Source organism: Tubulanus polymorphus, chromosome 3 (assembly GCF_964204645.1).
Source record: "Tubulanus polymorphus chromosome 3, tnTubPoly1.2, whole genome shotgun sequence".
In the NCBI taxonomy this organism is placed as follows: domain Eukaryota; kingdom Metazoa; phylum Nemertea; class Palaeonemertea; order Tubulaniformes; family Tubulanidae; genus Tubulanus; species Tubulanus polymorphus.
Genome location: NC_134027.1, coordinates 10,978,675 through 11,000,414, shown reverse-complemented (window position 1 = coordinate 11,000,414; position 21,740 = coordinate 10,978,675). Strand labels below are relative to the sequence as shown.

Here is a 21,740-nt window from a genome sequence, read left to right as displayed (position 1 = left end):
CTGTCATCAGAAATATTTCAGTTTTTAATTTGTGAAGGTGCTACCGCATGACCAGTGGGCACGGTACCCATACATCAAAAAGATTTTCATCACACAACTATATCTGTACTTCGATTTCCGATTTCAAAATCAAACTCCCTGTTTCGCTCCCGGCAGGTGTGGTGGGTTTGTAAGGGATACCAAAACAGAAAATCAAACGAAATCTACCAATCAAATAAATAACAGCGTCAATCCCTATTTTAAGATTAAAAAAATAAAGATCATGTGCCATCTTTCCTGCAGTTCAAAACAAAAACAAAACAATAATCTCTTCAAAAAGGTGAGTATTGACGATTCAGTACATAAAAAAAACATGTTCTGAACGAAAACCTCAGTCTGAACAAAAAAATGTGTCTCTCCATAAAAATAAATCCTTGACCCCGACGTGAATCGAACACGCAACCTTCTGATCTGGAGTCAGACGCGCTACCGTTGCGCCACGGAGTCGCGGTGAAAATGTGTGTCGACTAAATATTATTGGAGTGTAGAAACACGAGTCATATGTATGACGACATGTTCCATTTTGTTCGAGAGGCGGGAAAAATGAAATTGAGGCTAGATGGTTCGGTTTCCGACCAACAACAATCTGTTATTTCCCGATAGTGTGTAATTCGATTAATCACAGTTTCTGACATCTGTTATTTTCAAATCCTGACATTTTTATCTTATCCGATGTAAAAAGAGGAACATTTTACAAAGTGAATTTGGAAGTGTTAACATTTTTTGATAAGATTATACGGAGATAACAATATTTATAAGCGCTGCGCAGCATATTTCATTTCAAGGTTTTGAGCAGCATTCTGGTATCGGTAAAGCTTGAAATGTTTAAGGTAAGTTCCACGAATTGAAAAAGTAATGTCCGGCATAAACTGTATCCGGCGTTTGAATACATGTATACACACATTGCTCTAGCAATTCGCTGTCTCCTAATTCCATCTGGATTTTTTTTCAAGAATTCATTCAGGAACAGATCCAAGGGGAGGGTGCAGGGGTGGGTGCAGGGGGTGTGCACCCCTCCCCTTAAATGTCAAATTATATGGGAAAATGAAATATATCACAAATTGATACATAGAAATAGTTGATAAGCTTTTCTTTGTATTTGAAAAAAAATGTTTTCCGATGAGCTTTCTCTAGGGGTGCCCTTTTAAATTCTATAATACGCCCAATTGTGGGGCTGCACCTCTCCCTGAATGAGGCCCTTGCCCTATAGATCCACCCTGGGATTCAAAACAATGTGCAAAATTTCTGTCATTTTCTATTTTGCCAATTACTTTTAAGAAAATTGCCTATTCGTGTTTAATCGTAAACAATTTATTCATTCAATTGCGCCTATAGTGTATACGTATAAATGTATATATATATATATATTGTAGATATTCGTGTGTGTGAGTTTGCTTATAGTGGCGGCATCCGCATTGGTGAGTTGTTAACCCTACCCAAACCATGGTCGAAACGAACCATTGTACCTTGGGCTTTTGAAGTAATTTTTGAGATGTATCTTAAGGATGGTCGAATGGAGTCGCTGAGCAGTAAAAACTTCGACGGCAAAGTTCTCAAATCTAGTGAACCAGTGATGGTGAAGTTTTTTGCGCCGTGGTGCGGTTGGTGTAAGAAAATGGCACCCGAATTCGTGGCTGCGGCTAAGCAATTGAGCGGACAGCAGGTGACGCTAGCTGAAGTCGACTGTACCAAAAACAGGCCACTCTGCTCGAAATATGGGGTAAGAAAGAACCAGTAAAATACCATTTGAAATTTTTTGATGCATGTTTTACACAATCTAGTTTCGTTGATAGGTGCGAGGATATCCTACACTCTTAGTGTTTCCCAAGAAGGGCTCGGTGACATCCGTGAAATATCAAGGATCTAGAACAAGTGCCGCATTTGTTTCTTACATGAAAAAGTTTCTTTGAATAAATATGACGTAAACTGTATGTCATCGCGCGGCACTGGACGGCACATCCTCCCTATGTTGGGATTCGAACCTGATGGCATCACGACTCTTACAACGACAATACCATCAGGTTCGTATTCCTGACTAGCGAAGACGTGGAACGGGCACGAGCGATTTTCATCATAAAAGAACAGATGTAAATTTGTACGCATTGAATTTGATTTAGCTCTTTGGAGAGTATGGTTGTTTTATCCACCTAGCCACATCTGTAGAAAATGGTACTGCTCTTGCATGGAACAGCTACGCCTATCGCAGTGACAATGGCATAAGTCCGACCATGGACAAATAAACTAGACGTCCATGGTCCGACACATGGATTTTACGACTTGCTCATCTATGCTCATCGTGTAAAGAGGATATAAGATTATGAGAGATATGCATGAGTTAAAAACGGGCTGGGATATAGATCGGGTATAACCCGCATAGTCATCCGGACTAATACTGGGAACATCTTTCCTCGGCAGGGTTTCGAACCTGATGACCGACGAGTGTCCAGGGTTTCGTGCCGTGGCAACAATCGTATAATATTCGCTTCTTCAGAAAACAATGAAGGTAAACTACCACTCAAAATATATCGTCCAAAATGCCAATATCCCTAAAAATAGCTAACTAGTGGTCAGTGGTGGATTTGGAGATATGGTAGCTATGGATCTACGTGGTTATTCGCGTTCAAAACAAGAAGAAAGTGTCACCCGAATCATCACCCATGCGCTTCATGCAGCGAAGATGGGATAACAACATATCTTCGTCCATGCAGATGATACAGACATTTTAATACACCAAACCTAAGATGAGATATTCGAATTATTTTGCAAGAGCAATTGAAAGTATTCGTTGAGCCAGTATGCGAAGTGGTATGCCGGGATCGTCTAATTTTAGGATAGTTCATGAAAGCCGGCTGGCTGTCTATAGAACCTTGGAGTAATCATTTGTCTAATGATTACTCCAAGATAGAACAAATCAAAATCTATCATGCATGAGGCTTCATTTTTAGTGATTCAGCTACGATCTGTGGTAAATTAGCCACACTCTGACGTGGAGAACAGTTTATAAGGCATACATACATAAATTTACCCAATTTTAGCAACGGGTTCTCCACCATTTTAGCAACGGGTTCTCCACCATTTTAGCAACGGACTTTTCCACCATTTTAGCAACGGGTTCTCCACCATTTTAGCAACGGACTTTTTGCGCGTTGCCAATTTTACAAAAACTGAAAATTCAAATGATTGAATTTATGTGTTAATACCAGTTTATTCTACGTCTTAATCAGTTGGATAGCAGGCACAGAGTGTTATGATAATTAGTTACAGTATACACAGAATAGAATCGAATATTATACTACTTGATTACTCATACTTCATCAGATCGTAACTGAGATAGTCCTAAAATGACTTTTCTTTAACTACATACTTAATACAAAGGCCTATTTCTACAAACAAATAATCATTAGCCGTCATTTTAGATTAAATACCTAATCTATAAAAATTGACTCTCAGTACCAAATGTACGTGTTACATAAAGGTCTGATTTCTCAGCTAAGCCTAGGTACACAATTATGCCAAAACATATATAAGATTTAACTATGAAAAAATGGATGTAACTCACCTGAAAATTCAAACGATTGAATTTATGTGTTAATACCAGTTTATTTTACGTCTTAATCAGTTGGATAGCAGGCACAGAGTGATCAAATCTGTGCTGCCAAAAACCAAGTTGATTAAGACACTCCCATCAAGAAAATAGTGACCAAAACTTCTAGCGATTGGTTCATCCAAATCTTAATGACATATTAAGACACTAATTACCTGATGAGAGCTAAACTAGTTGCGAGGGCAGGTGAGTTGAGAGTTGTTTATATTGCTATTACATCACTTATTCAAAAATAGAGCCAGTTCGCTAGGCAGACAAAATACTCAATAAACAAGACAGCCTACTTGAGCTGCCAAAACGGTATCCGGGTAAAAGTGACAAAGACTAACGGTTAGATCCATTAATGGACATAGGAAAAATCTACAAATATGTTTTCTTAGCTACAAATGACCTGGCAAAATATTGATTACAATATTTAAACATAAAAACACAATCCGCAGTTCCAGATAAAAATACTCCTTGCTAAACTCTCCCACACTATATTCAAGCTTTTGTCCACAAAAGCAGAAAATTAACACACAAGCCTAGGGAGGTAAAAATATAAAGTCATCTCATTCAACATAAGTCCTGCAATATATCTCTAAAAACTTACATTCCTATTCCATTGCATAATTCTTATAATACTAAAAGGGTAAATACATGGCAAAACATCAGCAACAATCAACATAATCACCTAACAATAGACAGTGACTCATCGATATTGTTATATTAGAAAAAAATAACCCGAATCCAGGTGTAGTAACATTAATAATCCTTATCATATAAAAATATGAAATACTCATCAAATCATAGATATAGTAAAAAAAAAAATTCACAGATACAGAAAAATCACCGCCACCATTTAGCTGCAACATCGGCGCATTAAAAAATACTATAAAACATAGGATATACATTTTTTTTTTTTTTTTCATAATATAACTATGTACCATGATCTGTACCATGAAAGTAATACAAGTTCCATGACATGGGTAAATAGTACGCCAGATCCATATTATACTCGAAAACTTGATATGTAGTATTTTAACTGAAGGTAACCCTTGACGGAATATAATTAATCAATAACCCAACAAAATTTAGACAACCACAGATTCATTCTCTTTGAAGACGAATTGCACAAAATTCAAGATAACCTGTCACGACGATTCAAGTTGACCGGTGTGGGGTGGCAACTAACGGACCGCGTAAGTTGTACCCGATCCAGGCGGACACGAGAGAAACATCCCGCACGAGATAAGTCAGAGCTTGCCGAGGGAAGAGACTAATCACGAAAAATCCTTCAACAAATTCCAGTATTCGAAAAATCGTTCCACCTAATAAAAAGAAATTCAACCTAGGAGTATGACACCTGCTATTTCAAGCAAGAGACGCGAAAGGAGAGTTGTGCGCACAACTCATAGCACATATTAGTTGTCTCTTTCGTGCCAAACTCCTAAAAAAAAAAATACTCCAATCACAGGTGAAACAGCAAAATCGAGTTATGATCTCTTGAAACAGGACCTTCGTTTTCGCGTTTTACCCTGTCTCGTGTGGGTACGGAAGAACTCGTCCTTGGCCGCCTGGGTAAGATTATCAGAAGGTTGCCACGAATTTGGAGATTCATCGGACCATTTTACATAGCAGAGGTGTCTTTCAAATTCTGTTGAAACTGCTCGGCGATGACGGTCGTCAGAGCCTGCAATTTCTCCACAGCAGCATCCGTTGAAGTTGAAGCAGCGGCTACAACAGGTGTAGATAACGGCACGAAATTGCTTGAGTTTTCGACGGTCAGGGCGATTTTTCGCAGTTTCGGCATGCTATCGGGCAAATGGCCAGCTACAGTCGCCGCAATTCGTGGCTGTAACCCTTGTATTGCCCGCGAAACGATTTGTTGCGGGGTCAGTGACGATTGTGACGCGAGAATGTCGATACGGTTAAGATAATCGTTCACCGACTCGTTTTGCGCTTGCATAATATTGGTCGTAAGCAACTGGTCCTCCAACGGCTGAAAGCGCTCTTTCAGTGCCGTTTTTAACTTATTGATATCAAGTTGGTCGGCCACCGGAAGGCTGTTCTTGATATTGGCCGCATGGTGCCCTAAATGATACAAAAACACATCGACGTGTTTCTCCGCTGGCACGTTGTTCAGCCTGAGATATTGGTCGAAACGATCCAACCAGGCTGGTACATTGGTACCATACCCGACGCCAAAATAATCCAAACTAACTTTCGGCATATTGCTTTGTTCGTCCCGTACTAACGCGTGCGCTTCCTGATTGTCCGTGCTGTGCACACGTATATCGACGGGCTGCAGACGTACCGGAGAGCTCGGTACAGCCATATTCCAGAGAGGATCGTTCCTCGAAGTCGTCGATCTTGTTATCCTGCCGTTGTTTTGTGCTACCGAGCGAGGATTCATTTGCAAGAGGTTTCGGAAATCGTTAAAGGGTTCTCACCATTTTAGCAACGGGTTCTCCACCATTTTAGCAACGGGTTCTCCACCATTTTAGCAACGGACTTTTCCACCATTTTAGCAACGGGTTCTCCACCATTTTAGCAACGGACTTTTTGCGCGTTGCCAATTTTACAAAAACTGAAAATTCAAACGATTGAATTTATGTGTTAATACCAGTTTATTTTACGTCTTAATCAGTTGGATAGCAGGCACAGAGTGTTATGATAATTAGTTACAGTATACACAGAATAGAATCGAATATTATACTACTTGATTACTCATACTTCATCAGATCGTAACTGAGATAGTCCTAAAATGACTTTTCTTTAACTACATACTTAATACAAAGGCCTATTTCTACAAACAAATAATCATTAGCCGTCATTTTAGATTAAATACCTAATCTATAAAAATTGACTCTCAGTACCAAATGTACGTGTTACATAAAGGTCTGATTTCTCAGCTAAGCCTAGGTACACAATTATGCCAAAACATATATAAGATTTAACTATGAAAAAATGGATGTAACTCACCTGAAAATTCAAACGATTGAATTTATGTGTTAATACCAGTTTATTTTACGTCTTAATCAGTTGGATAGCAGGCACAGAGTGATCAAATCTGTGCTGCCAAAAACCAAGTTGATTAAGACACTCCCATCAAGAAATTAGTGACCAAAACTTCTAGCGATTGGTTCATCCAAATCTTAATGACATATTAAGACACTAATTACCTGATGAGAGCTAAACTAGTTGCGAGGGCAGGTGAGTTGAGAGTTGTTTATATTGCTATTACATCACTTATTCAAAAATAGAGCCAGTTCGCTAGGCAGACAAAATACTCAATAAACAAGACAGCCTACTTGAGCTGCCAAAACGGTATCCGGGTAAAAGTGACAAAGACTAACGGTTAGATCCATTAATGGACATAGGAAAAATCTACAAATATGTTTTCTTAGCTACAAATGACCTGGCAAAATATTGATTACAATATTTAAACATAAAAACACAATCCGCAGTTCCAGATAAAAATACTCCTTGCTAAACAATTAACTTGTTCTACCCTAACTCTCGATTCTGATCATTCCCTCATACCTGACGATGATCTCTAGTGAGGGTTCGAAATATCGTGTATTTTGATTTGACTCTTGATAAATGAAATTCATTCTCATCTCTTCAATTCTGTATATTGGGTTTGTACCAAACTAACATTTTGAGGTGATGAGTGTAAATAAATTTCATTTCAAATCTTCATTTCTCATTGCGTTATATCTTAACCTGCCTCTTCATGCCAATCAACGCGCTGCTTTACAATATACTGGATTGACGTCACGATGGGCAATACAATACAATAAACTTTATTCGCATAGAAAATATCATGTAAAATACAATATACATGTAATACTTATACATGTAATACTTATGATGGCACCTTACACGAGGGAAAAAAATCGTACGGCGTACATATAGGGCTCGGGCACCAAATTTAAAATAATGGAGGACTCTGAATAGTTTTTAGAGTCCATGATCATGAAATTCCACATGATTTATTTTCTATGAACTAATGTTTCAGGAGTCGATACAAGTATCTGTTTTCGGGAAATCGGTCCAATGCATAAAGGGTTATGATTTGTAAAACGTCGTAGATAGGTCCTGAAAAGAATAAAGCTAGAAAAAACGAAGACAAAGAATGAATATGAAATTTGTTTTTGAGTCATGCCATCACAAAACGCTACCGTATTCGAGCATCTTTGAAAGATTTGAAAACATTGCAATATAGTTATCAGGCATGCTTTTGATTTGGGCCCTTTGATACCGAAAAAAATATAACGCAGTTTTTATGCTGCTGATTTACATATTTATGAAATTTTGCTGACATTACTTTTAAAGTTTTTTTTACTGACAATACAGTATCAAACATCATTATCAAATTGGCGTAAAACAGCTGGTGTAAAAATAGCTCTCAGTCTTTGTCAAATATGGCTGGCGCGAGCCGACATCAAATCCGAATATCGCATTGTTTGAAATCAAGAAAATTCAGCCGCAGCAATTTGTCCGGAAAATATAAATTGAATCCATTTGTCAACGATTATGGAGTTTCTTATTACATAATGTTTCGCTTGTTCAAACGTGTCACTAGTTTTTTTTTAGAGTCCGCGTTTAGACCAATCAAACTTGCTTCGGTTAGGCCTATCCGTTCCAGGAGGGCGGGGTCTAAACCATGAATCCGGTCTGCAAGAACCAGACCCTACACACACAGGACTTGGATTCGATGGAATAAAAACATCGGCAGATATTTCAGATTTTTTTGTTTTCCGTCTTCCTTGAACATTGAAGGAGATTCCAGAATTTGCAGACTTTTTTGTTCGCAACATTTTATTGACATTAGACCTCAAATACTAAAATGTTTCAGGTAAGTCGAAAATTAGAAATTTTACAACTTTCGATTTTTGTCCTCATTAGTTTTTTTATACAACCATACGGATTTTAAAGAATCCATGTCCGATTGATTGTCTTATTTTGCCTTCTTTTTGTATTTCAGTTATTTCTTTGTATGAGCTCACTTGTATTGGCATCATTTGCGTTGGTGAGATATCTCTTTTTCAATTTTTCAGACGATTTCGTTGTAAACCTTAACGAAGTGCAAAAATTATAATCTCATTTCCGACCATGTACTTAACGATGTGCCTTTCGCAAAAAAAGAAAAAATGGTAATTCTAAAACTGATAGGCGGATAAAGTGGGTGTACGTGGGGGTCCAGAACCCCATCCCCCACCCACCTAAATTCTGAAGTCCCCTTCCATCCTCGTAAATTCCGGACTGAATATCTTCGGAAGAAAAGTCGAAAATAACCGAAAAAGTATGACAATTTTGTATTGGTAATTATCAGTTCTAAAAAATCATTTATATTGTAAGTGAGCTACGAAATCGCGACTAAGCTTGGAAAAAGGCCCTAAAAGTGGACACCCCCTTTCCGTTCACTCTGGATCCAACCATGGATAGTGTGCACTGGCCTTTATAACGTTCAGAGATATATTTTTAAGGAGGGTCGAGTCATGTTGCTGAACAGCACAAACTTTGAAGATGAGGTTACCAAGTCGATGCAACCTGTGATGGTGAGGTTTTTTGGATCTGAGAGAATAGCAGCCGAATACGTAGAAGCGGCTAGGCAATTGGCAGGACGGAGGGTGGCTCTGGCTGAATTCGACTGTACCAAAGACCTGCAACTCTGCTACGAATACACGGTAGGAAAGAACCGACGAAATACGTCGATTCATTCAAAATTTGCGATTCATCTTTTTGATTCATGTTGTTTCAATGATAGGTGCCGGAATATTCAACGTTCTTAGTGTTTGATCGTAACAGCGGTTCAGCAATACCGATTCGATACGACGGACCCCGAACGACTGAATCAATTGTTCGTTACATGAACAATCTTTCCAACAGAGAACAGAACAGGAGAACAGACGCACAGAACGGTAGAACTGACGACGCGAACAGTACTCATTAAAAATCCCATACGAATATATTTTTTTTGCATGCGTGTATTTTCAATATGCGGTTAATAACAAGCGATTGGGTACAGTATATTATTGTATGGTGTCATGAATTTTTACACTCGCAGAAGGATGCCCGTTTTTAGGGAGGGAGCCTGAGGGAGGTTCGGGGGCTCGAACGAACCCCCTCCGCCATTCACTAAACAAGTTCCGCCCAGATTGCGGCCTTAAGAAAATTTGAGCATCGATTTCAAGAGATTCACTTCGTTTCCGTTCAAAATATGCACATATTGAAAGAAGCAAAGCAAAACCTTTCAACCCAAAATATGGTAGAAGTTGTAAAAATCGATTATCTTAGCATCTCATTATCAAAAACTATCTGCGCGAGTAATATAAACTCTTAGGACATGATATCATACGCGGGAAATTCCATTTTCAAGAAAAAAGTTCCACATTCAAGAAAACCGAAGGTATATGGCTGGCTACGGGCCTGCATACATCAGAAACGTGACGATAATGAGAATTTCCACTCCGTTAACAGTAACAGATGTATACATATGTCATCAATCAGACACATCATGTGACATAAGGATTTTACGATGGCTCATAAATTCTCTATGGACGAAGCGCTAATGACAGAATTTTATATTGGGTTTACACCACCCGATCTTCGGGGATGGGTAAGGCGTTGATGATTCATTCATTGTAGCACATATTAACTATTTTTACACAAATCGAACACACTTATGTCCACTCCACCCTCTTAGACGATCGACACGCTCACAAACTAGGGTTCCAGGGGACGTCATGCCCACTCAGTGAAGCGCTTTGCAATCTGACAATTTCCTGGTGAATATGGATGAGCTTGAATTTGGCCACAGTCTATAGAATTTGTCATGAGCTACTGATTGTTGTTACAAACTATACATATGGAAATATACCTGCTTTTCAACGCCCCCTAGCGAGCATTTAAAGTAACCAATGCCCCTTGAAACTCACAATAACCATAGATCGTGTCATGAGAAATTGCAATTGATAATGGCAACCATTTAGACACCCTCGACCACTAGAGGCACCCCGGGATCCAGTCAATTGTGGATGGTGCATAGAAAATGGAATTCTGCAATCAATGTGTTTTGAAGGGTCACCGTTCAAGACAATTTGTTCGAAAATAATGGCTATACACTTGGTAAATCAAGAAAGTACTGATGATAATTTTGATTTGGATGCAGACCTCATCTGAAGATTCTGATTTTGAAAGTCAAAATGGATTGAGTGATCGATCAGATGTTGATGATAGATTAAACTACATGTATCAAGTTTTCCAAAGCACGCACCGTGTAATAAGTTAAAAGGATTTTCAAAGTAAATATTCTACATTATTATTTTTTTGGACATTGTAGTCTCTGAAGCAGATTTGAAGGGCGTCTGGCCCAAGGACCCCACGATGAAAAAATCCCTGTGGGTGGTTGAGGTTAATATTCGCACCCAAGATTTAGGGCACCTGGCAGGTCTGACAGGGTTAATTTTTGTAATACAGATGCACACGTATATCGTGCATTTTGGACAAAATTTCACCGACGCTTGTGCCCACCACATAAATGTCTGGCAACAGGAATTTCAAATTGATCTTACCATGGCTGCAGGATTTAGGCATGTATCAGTTCTAGTTACTTGGAACACGGGTCCTCCTCCCGAAAATCTGCAAAAATCACCAAATTGAAAAGAAAAATTTCAAAAAAATTTTCAACAAAAACTTTTTCTACGGTGTTTTTTTTCTAATTTCACCCATCATTTGAATCAAATTAATCACAATTTCACTCCTTTTTATAATTTTCATCCTTTCAGAAATTGCATATCATCGAATCATGTACACATTTCTTCAAAAAAACATCTTACGGCGAGGGAGGGACCCCGGTGGCCTGACATGACTACTTTATCTAAAAAAAAGCTTCTTCAGGACCCCTGAATTCCAAATCTCCTAGATCCGCCCCCTGAAGTCACGTTCCGGGGACGAGTGTCATGAATCGGGCACCTGCAGCCTCCACCAGAGAAGAAGTTATGAAAAGGTTCAAACATCGTTCAAACGTCTGACTGATTCCCTGGGGATGGGGAATGATTCACTTGCAGGATACACGTTCTAAATCGGGCTTATGAGTTAATGAGAATTATCTGACTTTTAAAGCGCCTATTTCTATTTGACGATACCGATGCTTTATGTATGCAGCTTGACACCAGATCATGGTGAGAGATAGTTAGTTACCTAATCGTTGGTGGTAAGCTTTTTTATAATCGGATGGGCTTATACCAATATGTGGTTTGTGAAAATATCCGATCGTGAAACTAAACCACAGTCAGGTTACTGACTAGGTGAGAGAGTATCCGCACCTGTAGATCCACTTATCATATATGATTCCCCATACGCACATGACATTTTATGTATCATCATTAATGACGATCCTCTCAAACGATCAACATGATCCTCACAAACACTATTAACACATTTTATCATCACTAATGTCGATCCTCGATAATTGACACCCTCACAAAAAAATCGCCAGGTCTACTGTCAGCGAGTATAATGGGGCCAAATTTTCTCAGACATTTCAACGCCATAGTGGGATTCTGATCTTCTAGAAATGGTGATCGTTTGGGGTCGGGTAAATCAGGCAGCAAACAGGTTTTTCACCTCAGGAGATAGACTGCTAGACCATTTCCCGCCGTTCACTAGTCTGTAACCATGGCTACCAGGAGGATGAATCATCGGTTGCAGCAGGCACGGATCGATTAGTCATCGCTCTGTTCCGTCTGTGTAGCACTTCCACAATCCGAAGTTCACAGACAGCGCGTAATGATGTAGGCCCTATTTATATTTCTCAGCGCAGCGCGCTTCACCAACGGAATTTTTACAGCCATAAAAATGTTGTTAGGTAATTCGGTATCATAGCGTAATAGGTACAGCGAACATGTGTCGAGATATACGAGCCCTATAAATGTGATCCGATCCTCGCCCTATAGCCCTCTGCATGACGAATACGGTGCAGCAAATAAATTCAACTACAACAAAGCTCTTAATTAATCGAATTTCATTTGACATTTATTTACCGGCTCGATCAACACAGTAATTAATTATTATTACAGCTCACATCGTTAATATATATATGTCACTTTTCAATTTTGATAGGATCTATAATCAGGAACTCAAGAGAGACGACGAGGAAAATTAAAATCACTATTACAAAATGTATAAAAATACAAATAAATAAAAGACAGCTTTTCTAAACGAAATCAAATGCACATGACCGGTTGACTTAGAAGCAGCGATTGCGAGTTTCAGTCCAAGAAAATTACGCACAGTTAGGTTGAATAAATAGCCTTTAAATCCGAGATATGAAGACATTGAAAGCCTCGCGACGAGGAGATATTCCGGGAATGTTTCGAAATTCTGAATTCAAATATGTGAACGCGTGTGCAGAAAAATTCTGTACTACATAATTTAGGCATTTTCCTCGTCGCCTTCTTCCTCTTCGTCGAACTCGCCCTCCTCCTCAGCAGTGGCGTCCTGGTACTGTTGATACTCGGACACCAAGTCGTTCATGTTCGATTCGGCTTCGGTGAACTCCATCTCATCCATGCCTTCGCCGGTGTACCAATGCAAGAACGCCTTGCGCCGGAACATGGCGGTGAACTGCTCGGAGATGCGTTTGAATAATTCTTGGATCGCGGTGCTGTTACCGATGAACGTCGCCGACATTTTCAGACCTCGCGGCGGGATGTCGCACACGGCCGTCTTCACGTTGTTCGGGATCCACTCGACGAAGTAGCTGCTGTTCTTGTTCTGCACGTTCAACATCTGTTCGTCGACCTCCTTCATCGACATGCGTCCGCGGAACATGGCGGCGACCGTCAGGTATCGGCCGTGACGCGGGTCGCACGCGGCCATCATGTTCTTGGCGTCGAACATCTGCTGGGTGAGTTCGGGTACGGTGAGGGCGCGGTACTGCTGGCTGCCGCGCGAGGTCAGCGGAGCGAAACCGGGCATGAAGAAATGAAGACGAGGGAATGGGACCATGTTAACGGCCAGTTTACGAAGATCGGCGTTCAGTTGACCGGGAAATCGAAGACAGGTCGTGACGCCGGACATAGTCGCCGAAACAAGGTGGTTCAAGTCTCCATACGTCGGGGTGGTCAGTTTCAAAGTACGGAAGCAGATATCGTATAAGGCTTCATTGTCAATGCAATAAGTTTCATCGGTATTTTCGACGAGCTGGTGAACTGAGAGTGTAGCATTGTACGGTTCAACTACTGTGTCCGATACCTGAAATGAAAATCAAATGAAAAATCAAAGACATCGTTTTTTAAAATGGCTGTCTTAAATATGTTAGAAATTATTTTTTCAAATGGTATTTAAACTTACCTTAGGCGATGGTACAACGGAGAATGTGTTCATTATTCTATCCGGGTACTCCTCTCTGATCTTGCTGATTAACAATGTTCCCATACCAGAACCGGTGCCGCCACCTAGGGAATGTGTGAGCTGGAATCCTTGGAGGCAATCGCAACTTTCAGCCTCTTTTCGTACAACATCTAACACAGAGTCCACAAGCTCGGCACCTTCCGTATAATGTCCCTTGGCCCAGTTGTTACCGGCGCCGCTCTGACCGAATACAAAATTATCTGGTCTGAATATTTGTCCGAATGGTCCAGATCTGACAGAATCCATGGTTCCGGGTTCCAAATCAACGAGTATCGCCCGGGGAACATATTTACCACCTGTAATGTAAATTCAAACCAAAAACTTAGTCAAATCAAGCAATATTGTTTTGAAATGGTGATGACTTAATCAGAGCCAACTTCAGAAAAATGTTTTTTACCTGTAGCTTCATTGTAGTAAACATTGATCCTTTCTAATTGAAGATCAGAATCTCCATGATATGTTCCAGTTGGGTCGATACCGTGTTCATCTGAGATAACTTCCCAAAACTGCGAAATAAAAAATATAAAGTTAACACACTTCAATTCGTCAATTAGCATTCTTCATTTATCATAATATAACTTTGACCCTTAAAATTCTAAATTTAACCCAATCAACATAATGCTTGCATTTTCTTTCACAGAAGGTCAAATACTGGGAGTAATTGAAAATCAAAAGAAGTTTTTTTTTATACAAAGTGTTATTATATATATGTTGTTTAAATGTTATTGATTTTTATACCAAGCCTGAAGAAATCTCATTTCATTCCAGAAAATTATCATCAGAATTACGTAAGCATAAACAAATAATGAAGAATTTGGCGGGTAATCAAAACATGTGAAAACATCTCGCAAACACGTCGCTGACCGCGCCCATCAATCCTCAACCATCCAGACCAATCTGACATTTCTACTCGGGCTATACACACGACACCGCGCGCATCTCCTATGAAAAAGTTTTTGTGAGTACATACCTTGGCACCAATCTGGTTACCGCATTGACCTGCTTGAATGTGAACAATTTCCCTCATCTTTGGTTGTATGTATATTTAATTGAGAATCGAATGAACAATATCTGCTTCCCGTAGCTTTGTATAGAGAACGGAGTCAGTCCCTAATAACAATGGAGCTCAATTCCGAGCGCGGGAACGACTTTATACCTCGGGCTCACCAGCCGTATCACGCGTTGCACGCATCCGCAATGACATCATTATTCTTCGCGTTCATTGGCTTCAGCAGCTATCCCACCACTTTAACCGTCAAAGAAATAAACATCTTTTTGCATTTATTTACAATTTTAATTACGAGAGAATGTACTGTGGGTTGTTTTTAGCCGTACGGCATTGTTTTATTGAATGAACTGCTTAATTAAACTGAGGAAATTTCGATTTTAGAAATTGCCCTATTCTGTCTGGAAAGTGGTTACCGACATAGAACTACGTAACTCAATGGGTGGGTCTGCTATTAAAATACTTTATGTATTTTGATATATAAGATCGATAAGGTCATGAATTGTTTTTAGCCGAATAACGTTGTTATTGAATAACTTCTGCGCGTAGTTCAATTATCGAGATTCTTTAAACTCGATTCAAAAATGTCCTACTCTGTCTGCATTAGAACACGGTCCGGGAAAGGGGTAAACCATCACCACCTTAGCAAAGAAAGTGAAATTTTAAAAATGGACATTGTAAGTTATACTAATTTTATACTCGTTAATATTAACTTCTATAAGTATTATTAGTATTAGTTGTAACACTTTTCTTCGTCTATAATCTGTACGTCATAAAAAAGTGTAAAATTAAAGTTTTTATGGTACTCGACCTTACTATATTAGTTTTGAAAATTTACGCAAGGTGGCACCACATCGTGGTCCAAGGTATGACTTATGACAGCTCGCACCAATGTATATTTCTGCGCTTAAGATTACGCATCTTCTAAACACTAAAACGTTGGGAAGTTTTGTCAGAAAATTACATTACAGCACGCCTTATTTGTAAGCGTTAACCAATCTTAATACCTTGAACGTTTAATACAGAAATAATTCACAAATTTTTGCTGTTGTCCTTTATCATGTTTATAATTTTAGTTTTTGTATTGGTCAATTTAATTTAATATTTGTCAATGTCGTGTGTTGTTTGTAGCTCGAGCCATATGGTTGATGTCAGTGGTAAAACTATTCATTATGAGATTGTTGGTAATACAAATGCTGACCGTACAATCCTGCTGATACCTGGTGCATTAGGTAAATTAGCGTGGACGCCAGAGATTTTACCCTGAGCCATGGACGTATTTGGTATCCTACGGGTACCGGTACTATATGTATTATAAAAAATGTAAAAAAATAACGATTTTCTTAGTACCTAGGATACATGGGTCACTTTTTATGTTGGGCTCTTGTGACTGAGAAATTTCATTAAATGGATTTCACGTTTTTATAGGTTCCGGAAAAACTGATTTTGGACCGCAACTGAAACACAACTGGGGAGAAGATGTAACATTAGTCGCATTTGATCCACCCGGTTATGGGAAGAGTACACCTCCCGAACGAAAATGGACTGAACAATTTTTACACAACGATGCTGAAGTCGCTGCCAAGTTTATGAAGGTTCCCCCTTAAAAATTTCCAACGAAAGCCTATAATAACTTCTAACTATTTAATTTTTCATATTACATATATATATATATATATATTTTGTAGAAAATTGGCAAGCCTTATTTCTCAGTGATGGGATGGAGTGATGGAGGCAATACGGGCGTTATCCTGGCGGCGCGATATCCGAAATTAGTCCACAAATTGGTTATCTGGGGTTCGAACAGTTACTGCGACGAGGAGATGAGAGCCTGTTATCATGGTATATATCCTTCTCAAAAAGATGGCTGCCTCGACCGGTGGCCAGACGTCAAAATAAGAAAGGCGATCGTTCGCTGAGATCTTAAGTTAAATTTAAAGCAGCTGATAGATACCGTGGTAAACAAAATAGCTCTGTGGCCATTTGCTCAAAAGCTGGTTTAAGATAACCGGCTATAGTAACAATAGACTTTTTGATTGTCACTAAGTCATTTATCCACTGGTATAACTCTAACCAATTTTTGGGCTACTGGCTCCTGAATGAAAATCTAACTTTAATCAACTTTCAAGAAACTGGGCCGTTAAGCTTTGATAGTGTGGTAAGGTGGGTTTAGTGAGGTTTACTTCTAGCGAAAACATCCCCATATTTAGCTGGCCTATAGAACCAATCTAGAATAAAAAGCCTATAGTTACTGAATTTTAAGGAAAACTACGGTAAACCCCTAAAACTAAATCCAATTGGGACTAGCGATTTTTGTTCGAGTTTGAGGCGAGAATTCGAGATCGACAATGGAATTTAATTCACATTCTTTTACATTGGTTCAAACATTTGTGTTCGAGTTGGAAAAAGGTTATTCGACTTGAAAGTATTTGAGTAAATAGGAGTGTTCTGTAGTGCATTTTTGGCTGGCACAATTATACGAACATCATTCAGTGTGAACCAATATTTTCAAAATGGATTTTGTCTATAATATTTATCGTAGGTATTGATGAGTTGAATAAATGGAGCCATAGCAGGAAACAACCGTACATTGACATGTACGGATACGAGAAATTCAAAGATTTATGGGAGTCATGGGTGCAAAGCATTCTGAAATATGCGAGTAATGGTGAAGAAGGTACGTAGCCATAAAAACTTCATAGCAGAAATTAAGACATTGCAATGTGTAGATGAGCAAATTTCATGAATTTTGATTTATAGGCAACATATATAAAGATGACTTAAAAAATGTTAAGTGTCCAACACTTATTCTTCACGGAGATAAAGACCCACAAGTCCCGGTATACCATCCGACCTACTTACATGAAAATATAGCTGGTTCGACGTAAGTACATATAATCCAGGCTTACCGTAATCAACAAAAACACTTGTTCATGACTTTTATTTCAACTCAGATGAACAAGCAAAAGAAACTTGTGCTTCCTGGAATGAGTTTCCTAAGCCGTATCCCTCATAGCCTACCATACTTACAACTTTGAAGCTTGTAATTCATCTCAGGAGGGAAATAAACTACAATTTGGTGGGAATTGTCCTGATTTCTTTCCGAAACTCGAGATAAAATTTACTCTGATTGCAGTAATGTATATGCTACTAGATTGTGCGTTCTGCGTACAAAAAAGGTCCAGGCTTAAATTCATGATAGGCTCAAAGTTGTCATAAATGTACTTAAGATTAATGTACTTTAGGTTGTAACTGGTCTATGAAACAGGACTCCAGGTTGAAAATATGCCAGTTATCATCGCTTTTATGGTCTTTCGCTTTCTAAAATCGACTTGCATAAACTTGTCTATTTTGTAGATTAAAACGTTACCCAAATGGTAAACACAATATTCACCTGAGATACGCGGATGCATTTAACGAAAGAGTCAAACAGTTCTTGGACGACTGATTAATGAAACCAGGGCTTGTTAAATTCAACTCACATGTGTCTGAACAATTTTACGATTCCTATAATAATTCAATTCCGGTTTCTGGTTAGGGAGCGTTCACAAATTACGTACCGCAAAATCTCCTGTTCTTCTGACCCCCCTCGTACCACCTTTGTACCAAATTCACTGACCCCCTCTTAGGTACGTACCATGGCACCCATGATCCAAACAGAAATCAGAACAAAATATAAATACCTGAATTAAGCAATTATTGTTGTTTATTGATTTTATATACCAGGTTCTAAAAGCTGATAACGAACTCGGATACAACGATTCAACAGATATAACAAATATAGAATTACGTCCCAAGTAAGAAAATTCAATTAATTTCATACTGGATTTAACGGACTATTGGTTATAACGAACATATTCTCTGGTCCCGTGAAGTTTGTTGTAACGAGGTTCCACTGTAAAACACCAGTATCGGCTATTTTCATTTGAGTTTGGTGCGTAAAGTACATACCAACAGGGTCCGATCTAAAGAATTAAAAGCCACTTGCCGGTGGAGCATACCTATCTGAAATTTCACTTGACCCCCTCAAATATCAACTTGCCCTACACAGCTAGACAGACTGGTGGCACAATCATTTGTTGTACCCAGTGGGAAAAAAGCTTTGAGACGTAAAGTTGCACTCATCCAGTTGACAAGTGATAATGATAACCCACTTGCACTAGAAATATACTTGTCCCGGACGAGTACTTAGATTGGACCCTGACCAAAATTGATTAATACCCCCTCCCTCAAAGTACTACCTTTTATGCTGACCTCCCTCCCCCATGTACCACTTTGTACCAAAATTCAGTAACCCCCTTCCCCCCAATAGAGGTACGTAAGATGGGAACGCTCCCATACTGGATCTCCACCTCTGGTATTTTATAAATACGCAGTATACTTTTGTACTGACTGCTCCAGATTCCAAAAACAGAGAGGTTTTATTTGAAAAGTAATTCAACTTTGTTGTTGACTTTGATTATCTTTCTAATGAAGAAAAATGTTAAATAATGTAAGGATCACAAGAAGTTGACATACCGGTACCGTGCATGAAATTTTTGCAAGAATGCTATTCAGTGAAATATAATAATTCTGCCTAATAGAAGACTCTTGTTTTGTACACAGGGGCTTGTCGCGGTTTGATGGTGGATGGAGGGATGCCAGTGTCCCAATCTTTTTATATGGAGATACTGGTATCGTCCATCCATTGTCAAAGTGTGGCAAGGCCCCTGTGGTTGTGTATTGTTGATGTTAGGGGATGAAACACATGTGCTGCCATCTATGTGGATTCGAGCAGCGTATTAAATAATTAATGTAACTTGATGATTGAACAGTGACATCTGTGTATTGTCCTACTTTTTAGTGCAAATGTTGATATGATATATTGTATTGTCTTAAGACTCAATAAAGTTTCTTGTATCTAGTATATTTTATTTATACGCAGTTTATACATGTTTTTTATTTATACACAGTATTAGCATGTATTCTATTGATACACAGTATAAGCACATGTTTTATTTACCGGTATGCACAGTTTAAGCAATTTTATTTACAGTGTAAACAGTATTAGCTATTGATACACGGTATTAGCATGTATTCTATTGATACACGGTATTAGCATGTATTTTATTGATACACGGTATTAGCATGTATTTTATTGACACGTGGTATTAGCATGTATTTTATTCATACACAGTTTAAGCGTGTATGTTATTGATACACGGTATTAGCATGTATTTTATTGATACACGTTATTAGCATGTATTTTATTCATACACAGTTTAAGCGTGTATGTTATTGATACACGGTATTAGCATGTATTTTATTGATACACGTTATTAGCATGTATTTTATTCATACACAGTTTAAGCGTGTATGTTATTGATACACGGTATTAGCATGTATTTTATTGATACACGTTATTAGCATGTATTTTATTCATACACCGTTTAAGCGTGTATTGATTCACGGTATTAGCATGTATTTTATTGATACACGTTATTAGCATGTATTTTATTCATACACAGTTTAAGCGTGTATGTTATTGATACACGGTATTAGCATGTATTTTATTGATACAGTGAAATTGAAATACTTTGTTTTAGATCATCTGATATATCATAAACTTGCAACAATAAGGAAATTCTAAAGTTATATGTATGAACATAGGTGTAGAATTTATTTAAAATATCAGTGCCAAGCATAAGTCTATTTTATATCTTTTTCGCTCAGCATATCTTTTATATTGTATACTTGGGCTACGGAAATAAATATACATTTATATTTATTGAACATTTTACCAATTACTTCATTGATTCTATTGATTTTATGAGGCTGTAAGTATCCTAGGCAGACCAGAATAATCTCTAACTACATTATTCTGGAATAGAATAATCCGTCACCCTGTTATAAGGCTGGTAGAGCACTCTGCTTTTGCTATACAGCGGAATCTCATAGAATAAACAACAAACAGTAACTGATAGTTCCAACCAAGAAATTATTAGGCCTACACATTGTGAGATGAATTTAACTTCGTACAATACTCGTCACAATCAATAGCACTTGTCAATTAGCCACAATTTTGGGAAATGATTGCGGCTACAAAAATTCCCAGGCACCAGTTCCAATATTAGATACTGTGAAGGAAAGAAGGAAATACTGGCGACGAACAAATGGAAAGTGCGTGAGTTCCAAGTGGGCTAAAATCAAGCTCAATTTCCCGATTCTCAACTCGGTGAAGTTTGCTTCAATACCACTTCCGAGTAACCGAGTACGGTAACTATGTTCGGAATCATCGCACTCTTTCTTGTAAATATTTTTGTAATCCTAGTATTGTATATATATATTATTTTGTTTTCTTCTAATTCGCTTTTCATTGACGATCATGTCATTTGATTATGATGAATAAACAAACTTGAAACTTGAAACTTGTTCTTGTCAAACGACACCGACACAGATGCTTTTCCAAGACTTGGCTTGAAAGCATGTATCCCCTCTCCCTCGAGACACATCCGACCGTAATAATTCTTCACTATATTATAATATAGCAGATGTTGTACAATACATGTACGGTACATCGTTTCGAAGAGCAAGAACTCAGAAAATCTACCAATCGAACTGTAAATTAAGTATCATGCGTTATACGGCACCAAAATCGTTCGATCGATGTTGCCCTGAATTTATTTGATAGTTCCAGCTCTTCGGGTG

The 21,740-nt window shown here is 38.5% G+C and overlaps 3 protein-coding genes and 1 non-coding gene across 4 annotated transcripts; 2 read left to right on the top strand and 2 right to left on the bottom strand.

Moving 5' to 3' along the window:
* Nucleotides 1-414: 414 nt before the first annotated feature.
* Trnaw-cca (transfer RNA tryptophan (anticodon CCA)) lies at nt 415-486 on the bottom strand. Its single transcript has one exon. It is a non-coding gene; the product is annotated as a tRNA-Trp (tRNA).
* A 301-nt stretch (nt 487-787) lies between these two features.
* Nucleotides 788-2,121, top strand: LOC141902315 (protein disulfide-isomerase 1-like). Its single transcript, XM_074789981.1, has 4 exons — nt 788-869; nt 1,413-1,457; nt 1,544-1,759; nt 1,833-2,121. The coding sequence occupies exons 1-4, from the start codon at nt 861-863 to the stop codon at nt 1,947-1,949; spliced, it is 387 nt and encodes a 128-aa protein (XP_074646082.1). The 5' UTR covers nt 788-860; the 3' UTR covers nt 1,950-2,121.
* A 10,545-nt stretch (nt 2,122-12,666) lies between these two features.
* Nucleotides 12,667-15,231, bottom strand: LOC141902910 (tubulin beta chain-like). The gene is made up of 4 exons (XM_074790852.1): nt 15,018-15,231; nt 14,445-14,553; nt 13,988-14,343; nt 12,667-13,888 (listed from the first exon to the last, which is right to left on the bottom strand). Exons 1-4 carry the CDS (start codon nt 15,072-15,074, stop codon nt 13,067-13,069), a joined length of 1,344 nt encoding a protein of 447 aa, XP_074646953.1. The 5' UTR covers nt 15,075-15,231; the 3' UTR covers nt 12,667-13,066.
* Nucleotides 15,232-15,909: 678 nt separating this feature from the next.
* On the top strand, nt 15,910-20,786 carry LOC141901521 (serine hydrolase BPHL-like). Its single transcript, XM_074788822.1, has 7 exons — nt 15,910-15,919; nt 16,185-16,285; nt 16,482-16,648; nt 16,742-16,895; nt 17,596-17,730; nt 17,814-17,937; nt 18,411-20,786. Exons 2-7 carry the CDS (start codon nt 16,195-16,197, stop codon nt 18,499-18,501), a joined length of 762 nt encoding a protein of 253 aa, XP_074644923.1. The 5' UTR covers nt 15,910-15,919; nt 16,185-16,194; the 3' UTR covers nt 18,502-20,786.
* The last annotated feature ends 954 nt before the right edge of the window (nt 20,787-21,740 follow it).